Here is a 17,157-nt window from a genome sequence, read left to right as displayed (position 1 = left end):
GCACGCAATAATTTGTACAGTTGTAAACGATTCTTCGATTGCAATATGTGCATTTTTTTCAAAATCCAAATATATTTTGTTAATTTGTATTTCTTTGATAATTAATTATTTACAAAGTTCTTTATTTAATGGCCACATTTTTTTATATTTATCAGTTGATTTCGAATTTAAAAAAACAATAAATCAAAGGCAGATTGTTTTGTGTAATGTGTGGATTTTATATAGTTGATGAAAATATGACGGACAATATGTAAAAGTACCATCAGCAAAAATTGACGTATTTCACACAACATAACTAAATTTGTATAACAAGTGAATATTGATATGCTTTCATTATTTTTCATAAAACGAAATTGTTCTTTATTATTAGCAATGAAATCGTTTTGATTTGAAAACAATTGATGCTTAGCCTCGTCTATTGATCTAAGAATAGTTAATATTAGTTTTTGCCTAGCTTCATACATAGATTTCCTGAATAAACGCACATCTGAATGACTTATATTAACAGTAGTTTGATCTTTAGGTACTTTTCTGATTATTTTATTTGGTTTAGTTTTTTTGTGAAATTATTAAATCAAGATTCTCACAAATGATAGCCGTTACGTTACATTTACGATTTGTACATCTGAAGTGAAAAATTCGGTCCTTCAATTGTTTATTTTTACTTAGCTTATATCCCTGTATTAGAACACATAGTCTTCCTCGTTTTATTATAAATATTTCATCTATGGACTTCATGGTAAGAATATTTACATAAGCAACTACGGCACTTCACACTCGACAAGCGACTACGGACTGATTGTCTGATATGGACTTATGGTGAAATAAGTATGAATAGGTACCTATTGTATTTTGTTACACTATTAAAACAACTATGGAAAATAGATTTTCGATATTTTCGATAACGTCTGTGATTTTGCATTTTATCGCTTTCCACTATAATATTTATTATCGTAGGAAGTCCCGAATGCGGTTATTATTGTCGTGCTCGTGTAATGTATGTGACCGCTCCGCTTTTTTTTTACTTAGCTTCGCACCACTAACGTAACGCTGGATTTAAGGTGTATACAGATATACAGTATATACTTACCTATATGATTTTGATACATATGTATATTTATATAATATTTATACATATATTATATAAATTATAATTTATATATAAATATATATATTACATATATATATTTATACATATATATATATATATGTATGTATATATATATTATGCATGCACAAATAAAAATTTAAAATTTGCGTACATAAAAAAGTATAAAATACGGTGAATGGGCTCCTTCTCTAAATACGCTCCCCAAAACAACAAACAATTATTATTGGTGCAAAACAATTGTAAATTTAAATATACAGTGGACGCCGCTTAAAAGACTCACTTTGGGACTAGCACAAAGTGGTGAGTCTTATAACTGAATGAATCTTATAGGTGAAGTGGGAAAAAAATGTATTACATTTTTATGAATTTTATTTAACTATATATTTTGCTTTAATTTTAATTTACTTTAATACATATTATATATCTATTACCTATTGAATAAATTTAAAAATTCTGATAAAAAAATTAAAATACATATACATATACACACACATATATATATATATATATATATTATAAAAATTATTACATATTAATAATAAATTATAAAAGATTATATGATGTATTTATTATTTATGAAAAAAAGTTGTAATTTTGGTTTGTTTGAAGTATTACCTAATATTTCGAAAATATATTTCTCGTACTCATATTACAATACCTAACGATAATTGTGAAAAATGTGATTTGCTATAAAATTGTATATACATACACACATTAAAAAGCATGAAGTGAAACCAGAAATAATCCTAAAAAATATGTAATTTTTGAACACCAATTTATTTCTAAATTTTAATCATAAATGTTTATTTTTTACGAAATTTGAGTCTTATAAATTAAGTGGTGAATCGTATAACCGATTTTTTTCATAATGTATTTGGATACGCCCGGACCGGTCGAGACGATTTTGAGTCTAATAACTATTAAGCGACTGAACCTTATATTCGTGAGTCTTATACACAATCTATAGTTTACACCGCCTTACCAATACTATAACATAAAAAATTAATTAAATGATTAACGTATATGTGTTATCTAATCGGTTATGTACATTGTACATATAGTATCTATATATATATAAAATAAATTGTCGCAGTTTGTATAATTTTAATTTTATTTATTGACATAGTTTACATATCGACTTTTAAAAAAGGTGTAGTTTTGTCGCAGTTTACCATCTCCCATTGTCAGACGCAGAAATTGGAAACCCCTAGTAAAAAATCTTCATAACTGTTGAAAAGGACGAGCCGTATTGTAAAAACACGTATTATTAACTCGAAACGTATTTGTAATGCGCAGCAATACGTAAGAAATACGTAACATTGTTATATGCCTAAAGAGAAAAAAAGATAGCCGAAGGAAGTCTCCGCATGTCGCAGTGTCACCTGAAAGGTATTTTGAAATCGGTCGTATAGAGTGAAGGGCTGGCCAAAACATTTAAAAAAATCGATGTATTCTTGGATCACTGGCACAACCACATAATATTTAAACGCAAATGTATGAATTATTCAATTTACGAAATGAGTACTTATAATAGTCGTTGTTCTGTGGTTATTAATTAATATTTCGTGTGCATATAGTTCAGTCAGTGTAGACATAGTTGCGTACAATAAAAACGGCATATCGTACAGTTACTACAGGTATAACGGGTATAATAAAACCCCCGGCCTATAAGCTATAATATACATGTATAGATTTTATACTCGCTGAATGATAATTAATAATTTTTATAACAAAATATGAATGCGTGAATTAATAGTATGGTAGGTATAGGTAGTATGGTATAGTAATAACACCGACACGTGCGGATCCAGCCGAACGGATAGAAAATGAATTTATACCATATAAATGACGTCTGGGTGACCTTCATGCCGAATTTTGAAGTGCTGACTGACCACGATTGTACATAATAAAAAGCCCATTTTGAGAAGCACTGTACCGAACGAAACGCAGTTAGCCACCTCAAACGACCACGTATTGTCGTGGAGAAGATCGTCCCGTGATTTCTATAGCTGATATATATAATAGATTTTTTATTATATATATATATTATATTGAACACGGCGAATAGTGCCGAGTACATCACCACCACTACCTACTACATTGTGAACTGCCAGAAACCTTACCTACTCCCACCCCTATACACACGACCGTGCACACTTACTACAAGGAATTTTGTTTTTTTTTCGTCCTCGCTCACAGTATTACAGTGCACAGTGTTTGGTGTACAGGGAGAAAGCCAACTCGGTAAGTTAATATTATTGTACTATACTTTATTGATATATAATATTATTAAATAATAACAATATTAATAATAATAATAATAATAATAATATGTAATTAAATATTGATGCCTCAACGCCTGTATCTACAGAATGAATTTCGGCGGTCTTATGCAACAGTTTAATACTTTATAACGTTATGGCGACGTGATGGTTAATATCTATAAGAATTATATTATTATTATTATTATTGTTATTACAGTGAAACCTGTATATAACAGACAGTCACGGGACCAAAATCTGTTATAAATTACAGGTGAGCCTTAAAAATAAAATTAATCTACAAACATTCTGTTTAATGAAAAATGAAAATTTTGTTCGTGTATTATATTAATATTGTACATATATTATAATCGTTTACATTATTATTATATTATTAATTTAATTTTAATATTTCTTAAAAAATCTATATTATTTATTTATTTTTATATAATAGATTCATTTCTATTAAATTGTATTTCAACTTCATAAATTCAATAGGAATTCGCAATTAACGTTATCATAATCGGTGTCTAACGTATACCTAATTGCGCTCCATATTGACGCTGTTTTGTTATTAGTATATGATATGATATTAAATTTAAATTTGAACTAGGTTTATTGTCCGTTATGAAATCGTGGGTGGGTACTTAAGGTAGTTGCTTGAAAGGAAAAAAGTGCACGCCACCACTGGCTTTTATTAAGAGTACGCCATACCTGTATGTGTTATCTCTGTCTTACTAACGTACATCATAACAACTTTTCGTTCAACAGAATACATTTTGTGATGTTAGCTTTAATATTAGAGCACATTTATCTATTATCAAATTTAAAGGCAAGAATATTATCTAGACAATGGCATATGATTTTTATTGATATTATAATTTTAAAGTGAGTTATGAACATTTTAAAGTTGTAATATTTTACATAGCTGTAACTCACTTTAAAATAATAATATCATTAAAAGCAAGTGTCATTATATAGAAAATATTCTTACCTTTAAATTTGATAATAAGTATATTTACTCTAATATTAAAACTAACATCACAAAATGTATTCCACTGTACAACAATTTGTTATGATGTATGATGTTAAGAAGGCAGAGACAACACAGCGGGTTTGGCGTCCTCTTAAGTGCATAGAAACGAATGGGCACGTCAATATTCCATTATACGCGGGCTGCGTGTAGTGACCGTTTTATTTTTCACACTGTAGAAATGGCACTACTATACAAATATACAATATACCGATACCGGTCTGGCGCAGACTACCTCCGGCCATTTTGTCTTCGAAACAACCCAATCAAAATATTATATTATTTTCATACGTGTACTTATGCACACATACTACACAATACACGAGCCGCCAATGAGTAGTATTATTTGAATTCAATTATAAATCAATGTATACGATGAAAAACGATTCTGAGCGAAGACCAATTATCAGCGTAATTATTTAATATAACGTAACAAAATATTTAAAATGTTTTTATATTAATTTATGTTTCTATATATTTTTTAATAAACCGTATACGTTATGACGAACAGCTTAAATTAATTTTGAATAACAAACAATAATATAGTTAAAAATTAAGTCCATAAAAAAAAAATAATGTTTTTATTTTTTCTTGGATTAATAGATTATAATTTCCATATTATTAACTTTTTTTCTGTCCACCTACAACTGCAATATTAAATTATAGATATTAGGTACCTATCGCCTATCGGTATTAGGTAACCATTGCCTTCGTACCTATCGAATTTATTATAAAGCAGTAGGTACTTAAAATAAATACATTTGGGAGAAAAACAATTATTCACTGGTTTTTCAACAGTAAGACAAGTTGTACCAGGTTCCGCGCATGATAATATTATGTATTTACATATTAAAAAATAATTATATAAAGCGTTTGAAAGTCAGTAAAATCTATAGGAATAATATTTTTTTTGTATGTGATATGGGTAATAAAAATAAAAATATATAAAAATATGATATAAGGTTGCCGGTTCGGCACAACCAGTAAAAATATAATAATATTATACAGCTAAGTATAAAATAATAATGTATAATATAATTGTCGACTTAATGCCGATTGGTCACAACCAATTATACAACCCATTATTTATATAAAATATAAATAAATAATAATATAAAACTCACAATTTGTCGGTGCACCTATACAGCTATATAATAATTACACTCACTTACAAAACACTAAAATAAATATAATAAAAAATGTGGCGATTCACGCCTACTCAAAATATAATAAAAAAAAAAAACACTGGCAATTCGCGCCTGGCGATTAACCACTTCACTTTATTATTAATTTCGAAACGAGATGCGAAAGCGTACGATATGAAAAAGCGATTAACGAATTACGGTAGCCGTGCTAATAATCCGCGCACCAGTGAATTGGCGGCGGCTGATAGTGCGTCGCTGTAATCTACATTATTAAATAATACAATAATTCACAAAAATATAATACTAATAAAGTAATAATATAAATAAAAATAACAATTAATGTGCGTGTGTGTGTGTGTGTGTGTGGTTGGCTGGTGAAGCCCGTGAATTAGGCCTACCTTTTAATTAGTCCGATATAACGGTACTATCGGCGGCGGCGGCGCAAACACACGTATTAATTAGACTATACATTATAGTTTTTAATTATTATTATTATTATTATTTATTAATATATATATTATATAGTATATTATGTTGGACTGTATTTTTTAAAATACATTTACAAATTACAAGGGAGGGATAAACAGTAGCCGGCGGAATCGATGTAAAATCGATGGAATAAATACGCGCGACCGGTTAACCTACCGACCGACCTGTGTAACTTTGTGTGTGTATAGGTATGTATATAGCACTCGACAGGAGGTGGACAGGGTCGCCTAGCCAATACTGAGAGTGCTAGTGTGTGGGTGGTGTGTATATATGTGTAAGACTTAATACTAAATGACAAGGTAACTCTAATAAAATGGTAACGCAGTAGAAATTTGGTAAAAATAAATATAGTATAATATAATAGTAAATAATTTGTGGTCCCTTTCACCCAACAGCGAATATAAAAAGGCTAGGTATATTTAATATATAAATAATAACTAAAAACAATCCCTTTTGGGTTATATGAGAGCTATAAGGTATTAAGGTGACTATTACGGTTCTTTTGGCCTAACAGATAAATAATATGTTAATATAAAAGTGTAGAAATAATAATATGTGGCCCAGTAACTTCAAACTATTATGATTCGTAAAAATTACTGACAAAAATCAAATATACGAAAAAAAAAAATGCAATTACGTAATTACGTAGAAATCGGTGCTTTACAAATAAGTAATGTGTTGTGCGCCATTGAATAAGTATAAGTACCTATTCTCACGATGTTATGTACTTATATATTATACTTAAATTGTATATGACGAATGTAGTTATTAATTGGATTGGGAAAAAACTGCATTGACCGAGAAATGTTATCAAAGACAAAAAATTACAAGTCATGTAACGAAATGTTATTCATATAACGTGTTTTAATTGATATTTTCTTCTCTGACCAATAAATGTCATTAATTCCTAAGATCGGTGTTCATAGTCATAGATTATGTGTATAGGTCTCGGTGTATAATAATTAATAATTAAAAAATATTAAGTATGATTATAAGTTTATTATTATAATTTATTTTAACTGTTGTTATTATTGTAATTAGTTAAAATAAAATAAGGTAGAGAATAAGATAATGGTGAATGGCGAGTTAATTTAAGAATACCTAAGTTGTTAATTGTAATAATTTGATAATTTGAGATTAATATTATATTTGCGTAAAAGCGTATTAACATATTATGTTTAATTTGATATCTTTAACTCATTACTTAAATATTATTACTTAATAAGATATCTTAGTACGGGGATGAGTAGGAGAGTTTTTATTTATATATATATATAGTTTGAGCCAAATAAAGACCTTTTTTTTACAACCATTGAACGCAGCTCAATACATTTTATTCAAAAACATAATTGAAATATTTTTGACAAAATAATAATAATATTTTTTTTTAAAGTAGAAAATATTATCTGTTTGTTACCTATTATTATTTAAATAAATTGTTTTATCAGCCAAATTTAAGGAAAACATTTCAATTTTATAGTATTTATACGACAATGCTTGACATTGATTTAGAGCCCTGAATGCCAGAGCGCCGTTGCGGACTTTCGCGCTATATGTGTGTGTGGCATTTTAACCCATCTAGCGCCCTACACTTTGGGGGCTTATGGGAGGCGGCCGTCCCGTCTACCAAACGGTTATTGGTTCGAGTGATAGGTACACGTGTATTTACGTATGAAGAGTTTACCATTGTGTTTACCCGAATAGAAACCGTATAGAACTCCCGCCCGATCCGCACGACCAACTCTAGAATGGTAAACGGTCAGTTTGTACGGTCCATTGTTTAAACAGCATAACGCGGACACTTTGTACATTGTACAGTTGTACGGTCAGGTTAAATTTTAGATTGCAGAACGCGGACACTTTTTGCTATTGTATACATAATGTATATAGTTATAGACCTAAGTGTTAAGTGTATATAATGTAAACAATTAAAACGTAAAAATTAAATATAAAAAAAGTAAATTTTTTTAAAAATGTTATAAAATATTGTATATTACTATTAGTTAAAATAATTAGTTTAAATCAATTAAAAATGTGTACAATATAAATATAAATAAAAAATAATATTGAAAAAAAATCTATGTCAAAAACGAGAAATAATGTAAAACCACGTACATTACTCTGCCACCCTTCGTTGAGTTTTTTTAAAAAAAAACTATGTCACTAATTAGTATGCCATAATTTTGGAATTCGCACGATATTTTTTTACGAGTTATTTATAAAACAAAACCATGAGTGGTCTGGCGTAACTTTACCCTAGCCCCCCTCACAAAAGGCAAATAATCAGTTATTTACAATTTTTGTATTACCAAATATTAGCACGTCATTAGGTCGGTGGGCGGTTGTTCAAGGTTGTACAATAATTGGGTTATGTTTGTTTTTTATACATAGGTATACCTTTTGTTATATCGTGTTAAACTGTTATTACCTATTAAGTTTTTTATTAGGACGAATCTATATGTCCGTTGAGTTATTTATTTATTTTTATTCTCTTTTTACACAATAATAATTAATTGTACACAATTATTATCAATACTAATATTATATAGAGGAAAGAATTTATTGTTTGTTTGTATTGAATATAGGCTCCGAAACTAAAGAACTGATTTAAAAGAAATTTGGTACATAGATAGTTTAGACACTGAGAAAGGAGTAAAAGACATAGGCTACTTATTAATTTTAAAAAAGGCTGTAAGGGGTTAAAATAGGGGATTAAGTAAATTAATTAACATAACACTATGTAGAATGCACACATACACACACACAAATAATAATAATTATGTACAGTAGTTAGTCATTAAGGCCATTTTAAATAAATTTAGTTTAAGCAATTTAATATACACAATTATTAAATAATGGATTATAAATATTGTAGGAAAAGAAGAAGAGATATAATTTGTGTTACTACGCCAGTAGAATAGAAATTTAAAATGCCATAGAAAATCACCTAAATCTAGTTTCAAAACGTACTATCTCCTTTGATAAGTATATTATATATTCTCAGACTTCATCGATAACTATAATAAATAAATATATAATTATATTACACCGTACACTGTTATTAGGGTTTTTCGTGTATAATGCTGTTAGTTAACTTCATACTGTACAATCTCCAACCAAAATTTCCTTAAAACCAAGACAAAATATTGTCTTTTTAAGCAAAACACCGGGAAATAATCTTCCATAGCTATTTAAATAGGATAAAATATCTATACGGAGAAACATCTTTTTTTGATTAAGCTAGGTATACGTTTTTTCAGAAAATTTAGCGAACATGAATATTGTAGGTACATTTTGTAACTATTATAAACTCCTCATATATAATAGTATATACTATAAATGTCTTTAAGCATCATGCAGTGATTATATTATGTATTAATTATTATAATATTGATACACCAATAGCCGACGGGCGACGACGAATGTAATAACTGTTAGGAAACGGATTTAAATGTTCTAAAAAACAAAAAAAATACCTTTAATAATACCATTAAATAATGCACTCACATATCAAACAATTTTTTTTTTTAAATGCTCTTAAAATTATTTTTAACATTGAAAAAATTCTTATTCTTATTAAATATAAGTCTGATTGCATGTGTGTGTAATATAATATTATATAGGTACTTACCTAAGTGTGTCATCTGAACGTGTCAATATAATAATTTCGTTTGGCAAACCATATTATAGGTTGCGGCGTCGTAATATATATATTTGATCGGTAAAAACATAATAACAAATAATAAAAATAGAATTACGACAAGGCATTTGATTTTATTGTTTTAGAATGAATTATTTTAACTACATTTTTAGAAAATGTTCTCCATTCTTATAAAAAAAAACAGTTAAAATAAAAGTATTTTTATATATTGTTATTATTATATTATATTAACTTATACATTTTACAATTATACATCTGACTAGTACGCAAATAATATAATAATAATTTATAAGAAAGAAATATTTGATATTAAAATAATACTAGTATTTAATTTATCACTATTAGCATAATCAATTGCATTTAGCGTGAGATGTCATCTTTCTATGTTAGTATCAACTGTACAATGAAGGATTTTTAATGTTAATTTTAGTTATTAAACATTTTAAGTTATTATATCGGCGTTTTTTAATTATTTTAATAGATATAATTAATAATAATTTAAAAAATGAGTAACATAATGGTAAGTTAATAAATACATATTTTATTTTATGTAAAACACTTTCCGTTAAGGTAACAATTATGAACTGACCTACAAAAATGAAATATTACAAATTTAGTATGTATTGTTTTAGTGCAGATAATTTTTTTTTAAATAACATTCAATTTAAAATTCACTAATCCTATTAAATAATGTTAATATAATAAAACAAATATATAATAGAATTACAATGAACATTCCTTACTATTAAAATTAGTATAATTTGCTTAATTTTTGTAAAAACACAATTTTATTTAAATAATACAATTTAGTTTAGATTAGGTTAGATAATAAATGAAAAAATAATTTCTTGTTGTGTTAATTGTATATTTTATGATCGGTTAAAAAATTGTTTAATTTGTTTATTTTTAGAAAATCAATTATCTTTTAAACCTAGAAGAACATTTTATTGGATTTGATATCGATGATAAAGTATTGATAATATTTAAAAATAAGAAAAAATGTAAGTTTTTTAATCATTATATGTTCATACAGCTTTTATATTTAACTGAAAATTCAATGTTATTACAAATTGTATAAAAAAAATTTATATGGTTGTATTTAGTATTAAAAATGGAACTTAGTAAAGAAACAGGTGAGCCTATGGAAGTAGAAGAGCCAACTGATAGTCCATCCAATGTTCATAAAAATCATGTTAATAAAAAGAAACAATCTAAATCAAATAGTAAGTTAGAAAAATTATATTTGTAAACCTGTTTATTTTCTTTTGTTTTATAACATGAATAAAATATGTATATATATAATTTTTGTCCAAATTTAATTTACAAATATATTTATAAAAAATAATTGTACTTAAATATTGTTAAGAATTTTTTAATTCAAGTTCAAACTAACTATAATGAATATTGTATTTAATTTTCATACTTTAGCTATACAAATTGAAGATTTTAAAAATTTTTGTTATAAAATAGTTGCAGTTGGTAAATTTTTATAATGTTGACAAATTTTGTAATTATTTGAGCTTTAAATGCATATAAGAAAAATTGTGCATAATAATTGTACAATGTTTAAAAGAATAACTTATCTTAGGCCCTGTATTAATTTCTAAGAATTTAGACCCAGTGAATAATCAACTTTTATAGAAAAATAATTTAAATATTTTAATGCTTGTAAATAGCTCAATAAGTGTCTAAATATTTTTAAAATTATGTTCAAATTCTTTGAATTTTTTACATTTTGATGACTATTGTTTTTGAAATTAGGTATGTTGAATTTAAAATAATGAAAAAGGCTAATTTAATTAAAGATATTGTCACATTTAAGTTACTTTTACAGAATATAATTTTAAATTTCTATGTTTTAAAAAAAGTATTTATAAGAATTATTTATACTTTATTTTATATCCAAATGTCAAATAATAAATTATTTTTTTTTAATATTACATTCTATAGAAGTAATTGTTTTAAGATTTTTACACAAATTTTTATTAATTACCATTATTACTTACTAATAAAGAGTACCTATTATATTTCATGTTTGGTATATGTTTCATACTGTGTTAAAGGTTTTCTAAATATGAATAAACATAGAATTTAATTATAAATATTATAACGAAACAGTTTTGATATTATATTATATTATATTAGTTTTGTATCATGTTAATTGATTTTTAATGTTTTAGAACTTACCACTCCTACATTCAACTTAACTTCTTCTTACACTAGAATGCGTCATAGGACAGTCAGAAAAAATATATCTGATATCAGTGATGCTATTTTCAAAATCCCATTTGAGCATGGTACGTAAATTAATTATTTATAATTTATTTTGGTGGATTATCTGTGATAAATATTTTTCAGGATGGAAACGAGAATTAGTTTACAGAACATCAGGCGAATCTGCTGCTCTTAATGGGGCACATAAAAAAGCTGATGTATACTATCATTCTCCAAATAACCAAAAATTACGATCATTACGAGAAATTCAGGAACTATTGAATATTTTATCTGATAAAAGTGTTTTAACTATAGATTGTTTTACTTTTGTTAGAAAACCAATTGGTGTCAATGATAGATCAAAAGAACTGATCAGAGATGCACGTTTCATATCATTTAAGGTAATAAAAACAAAGCTTTATATGAACCTAGTCCCAGTATAACCTTTTATGACAAATTAAATCACAGATTTTTTTAGGGTATATACCAATAAGTTCAGTGAAATTTTAGGTATAATACTAATTGAATCCATGTTTTAATATTAATTGAGTACTGTCAAAAAGGAGTGTACAAAACAATGATAAGATAATTTCTAAGTTTGTGTAATGCAAGACAATTTAGAGAGGAGCTATTTGACCTCCCTCACAGTACTACTTTCAATTTGTATAAAATTTTTTAATTCTTATTCCTTGGTTTTATTAAGTTTGGAATGTTCGAGTATGGAAGCCAATGTGATTTTTTTACAATGGATCATTCAATTATGCACACAAACATATGACTCTTTATGCATATACTCTTTATATTTTATACATATAAATGTTAAAAAAACCGACCATTTGCATTATCTTTATAATTTTTAGGAAAACACTTCTGTTGGCGCTGTTCAATCTAAAAAATCTAAAACACCTACACAGCGCCCATCATTTGATTTTAAAAACAAAAAGTCTGCTAGTAAAACGAAAAAAAATTCGAAAACTTCCTTAAGATCAAGATCCAAAAAAGGTAAATATAAATATATTTTATTATTTAGCTAATCATTTAAACTTCTTTAAATGTAAACTACCACAAACATTTAATACAGGTAATAATGTTGTTATGTTCTAATATAAAATAATAAAGACCTAACAATTTATATAATAATTTACCACTTAATTAATATTTTAGTTTTAATTTTACTCTCTAGTAGCATTGACAAGTAAATACTTATTTCCCATATCTTGCAATCATACGAGTATGCAACTAGTAAGTCTAAGGGCGTAGCTAAGGGGAGGGTTTCAGGGTTCAGACCTCCTCAGAAATTTTTTCTTGAGATAAGATTGAATAGCTTTAAATGCCTATTATATTTAAAACTTGTATAATATAACATATTTATACTCTAAACCTCCCACCATATTTTTTTCTGGCTACGGTCTTGAGTAAGTCAAATTCATATCAAAACAATGAGTTATAAAATGTCATTAGTATTGTTTATCTATACCCATAATGTGATGCCCCCTAAATAAGGAATTGATTATAGTTTAGTATACCAATTATAATATTAAAATTTGTTTGTAAATTTAATTTATATTAATTTTAAATAAATAACCTATTTTGAAAAATATATGTTAATACACAGAATTGTTGATAAATTAGAGTATGCACCTTTCTTAAATAATGCATCTCATTGTGAAATTCGAAATTGTGTACAGAATCTATGAAATATATATATTTAAATTAAATACTATTCCATATATTTAAAATTGCATTTAAATATGATAATTTTAAATTCAGTGTAACTCTGTATATATTTATTTGGTTAATAATCTGAAAAATTACAGTTATATATTTTATTGTACTATTTGAATACAGAATTAATGTTTTACATTATTACATAGGGAATTCAGAAAAAATTCTCCGAGATATTCAATCTATTGCGTTGAAAAAAATGTATCCTAAACTTGAGATCGTTGATTTCATGAAAAACGGGTAACATATTATTTTTTTTTGCTTAAACAGTTTTTGCTTATTAGTTTATTATTTGGCTTCATAATTATAATACAAAATTAATGGGTTGTAATCCTTATGCTTGCTTCTACATAATTCTTTTTCAATCAAAATATATTATACGTGAATGATAAAAATAGGTTGCCAACATCAGATTGGAAAATCATGATGCAGACTCGTTGTGGTAAGCGGTGCCCTTATATTGATGTGCCTTGCTCTTTAATTTGTACTCGTTGTCAAGTACATTATCATACAGACTGTGTCGAAGTAAATGTTCATTTAAAAACTGTTAGTTATATATGTTTAGTAAGTGATCATTTTAATTTTCATTATTAATTTTTTTTAATCTATAAAACTGTTTATTCTATTTTTTTATTAATATTTTTTTACTTAGCACTGTGGAATTATATTGAAAGAAAGAGATACTGATGTACAATCATCTCATACTTTGGTTGTTGGTGCTACTGAATCGGAAAAACCACTCGTTGAACTGATTCGTACAAGACAAGTTCATCAAGCACCAAGCACGCCAATTTCTAAAATTGAAGAACCACATTATAAAATTGATGAATATAGAGATGGAAATGTATCCAAAACTAAAATGGTCGATGGTAGTTTTTATGAACAGTATGTTTATGAAATGAAACAAAAACGAGGATCTAGTTTAATGACTATTGTTATTCAAGAGCCCAAAAATTTAGAAGAGTAAGTTAATATTTAATTTTCTCTATCCTTTGTGGGAATGTAATAATGGACCAGGCATACAGTAACGTTGGAACATAATTACCATGCACTCTGGCTTAGAGTATAGGGCTGTAATCTGGTGTCCAACAACTATGAATGATAGCTATCAACTTGAAAGAGTCCAACGCAAGTTTCTGAAGTGTATATCTTTCCGGTTATCAATTGATTGTACTTCTCATGACTACAACCTAGTACTTTTCCGCCTGGGCTTGACCACACTGGCTGCCAGGAGAGTTGATATATCATTATTGGAAAAGCCCATTGGTGGTCGAATCGACTAGCCAGTTCTTTTAAAAAAGGATCAATTTTAGGATCCCAACTTTTAATTCTCACTGTATCTTTCCTTTTCATATTCCTTTTTGTTCTATAAACTATTTTCAAATAGTCCTATATCACGTAAGATTAGCGAACGAGAATCCATCGTTTCTATTTGGGGGGCTAAACCAGTTATTTATGTAATGTTCACAATGTTTTGTATTTTATACTATTACGTTTAATAAATAAATAATTAAATATTTAAGAATGCTTTTATAGAATTAGATGAATAAAATCATTATATAATGAATTTTTTTTTCAAATTTTACAGGAATTCTGAAATGAATGGTTCATTTAAAGAAATGTCAACTACTTTCGCATCTATGCAAACATTAAACTACATGGTTAAAGCATTGGGACACGTTTTTAAATATTTAAATACACGTGAGCTTGTATCCGCTTCTAGAGTATGTACCGCCTGGAATATAATTGCAATGAACAAGTTATTAGTAAGTATCTATAAACTTTAAATTTTTTACAATATATGTTTGCTAATTTATTCAATTATTTTTAGTGGCAAAATTGTCGTTTAAAAAATGCTATGGTCTATGACTGGGAAAGGTTTGTAGACTCGATTGATCAACAAAGAACTGATACGTTAGATACTAGACGAATGTCAATACCTGTACAAAATGATGAATTCAAAAATTTTTGGTTGCATTTTTCCAAAGCAATTAAAAGAGCACAGAATTTAAAATTCATTGAATTGTATAAATGTCCTACCCATGTAGTTGAAGATATTATTCACTCATTACCTCAACTTGAAGTACTTAATGCAACTTCAATAAAGTAATAAAAAAAAAATATCCAGTTTTTTTTAAAAATTATTTTAATAATTGATTTTATTTTTAGAAATCCAAATGTAACAAAAGAGACAAAAAATCCCCATGATCTTATGGCCCTAAACTTAAATTATTTAGGCCAAATGACAAACCTCACTGAGTTAAGACTAAAAGGTTTAACTGGAATCAAATTAACGTCATTGCCATCATTTGAAAATTTAATAAATTTAAATAAATTTGTAAGTTTATTAAATAACTTAATATTTATGGAAAAACAGTTAAAATATTTATTATGTTTTTACTATTTAGTCATTAACCTCTATAAATTCATTTCCAAAAGACATCTGTCAGAGTTTGGATACTATTACTGATAACATAGAGTTTTTGGAAATTGGTGATTGCGATGTCTTATCAAAAGATTTTGCTGTGTCACTAAAAAGATTTGTCAATTTGAAATCGTTGAGACTGGAAAATTGTTACGGTAAATGGGAAAGTTATGTACAAGACGTTTTTACTGCTATAAGGGGTCTTGAAAAGCTTACTATTCTGGAATTGGTAAACATAGAATTCAGTAATTGTGTTGAAGATGAGTTGGAAAAATGTGTTGGCATTAAAGCTTTACTGATTATTCCTACTTATATGAGCAAAGTATGTATACTTAATATGCGTTAAATTATTTTATACAATCTATTTATTTATATTTAAAACTATGGTTGTCTTTATTTTTTAGTCTGCAATTACCAACTGCCACTTGATTGACTGCCTCGAGAAACTCTCCAAGACATTAACACACTTGGTTTGGGGATTGACTCGTGAATTGCTCTTTGCTACTGACTTATTCATAACTCAATATCAACAAAACCAGCATAGTATTGCTTGTAATTTAGTAATATCCCATACCAACGAAAAGACCAACCACATACCTATACTAAGGACAAGAAAACCCAGACAGCGACCAGAAGAAGAGTCTGCTCCCGAAAATGACAAGAATAAAGACAAATTAGATGAAATTAACTTACTTTCAGTTACTGATCTAGAGAAACTGTTAGATACAATGATGCCAGATGCTAAAACTAGGGTAATAAAGGTTCCCTTTTCAAGAACAGTTAGAGTTTATTTGAGTGAACAGTTTAATTATCTTTGAATTAAATGTTTAGTATTCATTTGTTTCTTTACATTAAAAACCTTTCATATTATTATTCTATTTTTGTGAACATGACAAATTTTTGTTCGTAATTTAAGGTTGAAGATATTAATAACAATTTAAACTATTAGTTATAACTTATAATGTACATGTATTATGTTTTTCTATATGTATAATAAAACTCATCATTAAGCATAAATGTTATTATACATTTAATAGATTTATAATTGTAATAATTTTTTTCATTTTGTAAATAATATAAAACTATAATTTGA

The 17,157-nt window shown here is 26.9% G+C and overlaps 1 protein-coding gene across 1 annotated transcript; it reads left to right on the top strand.

Annotated features, from left to right (window-relative positions):
- Positions 1 to 2,338: 2,338 nt before the first annotated feature.
- LOC113559652 lies at positions 2,339 to 16,882 on the top strand (the record flags this gene model as incomplete). The annotated part of the gene is made up of 14 exons (XM_026965407.1): positions 2,339 to 2,372; positions 10,636 to 10,701; positions 10,804 to 10,923; positions 11,881 to 11,997; positions 12,059 to 12,315; positions 12,775 to 12,916; positions 13,789 to 13,879; positions 14,038 to 14,203; positions 14,292 to 14,602; positions 15,228 to 15,405; positions 15,471 to 15,745; positions 15,809 to 15,977; positions 16,048 to 16,386; positions 16,469 to 16,882. Coding segments are annotated over 14 exons (2,679 nt in total), but the record flags the coding sequence as incomplete, so codon positions are not given.
- Positions 16,883 to 17,157: the final 275 nt, after the last annotated feature.

The sequence above is a fragment of the Rhopalosiphum maidis genome, chromosome 4, assembly GCF_003676215.2.
Source record: "Rhopalosiphum maidis isolate BTI-1 chromosome 4, ASM367621v3, whole genome shotgun sequence".
NCBI classification, from domain to species: Eukaryota; Metazoa; Arthropoda; class Insecta; order Hemiptera; family Aphididae; genus Rhopalosiphum; species Rhopalosiphum maidis.
This window is presented reverse-complemented; position numbering and strand designations above follow the sequence as displayed.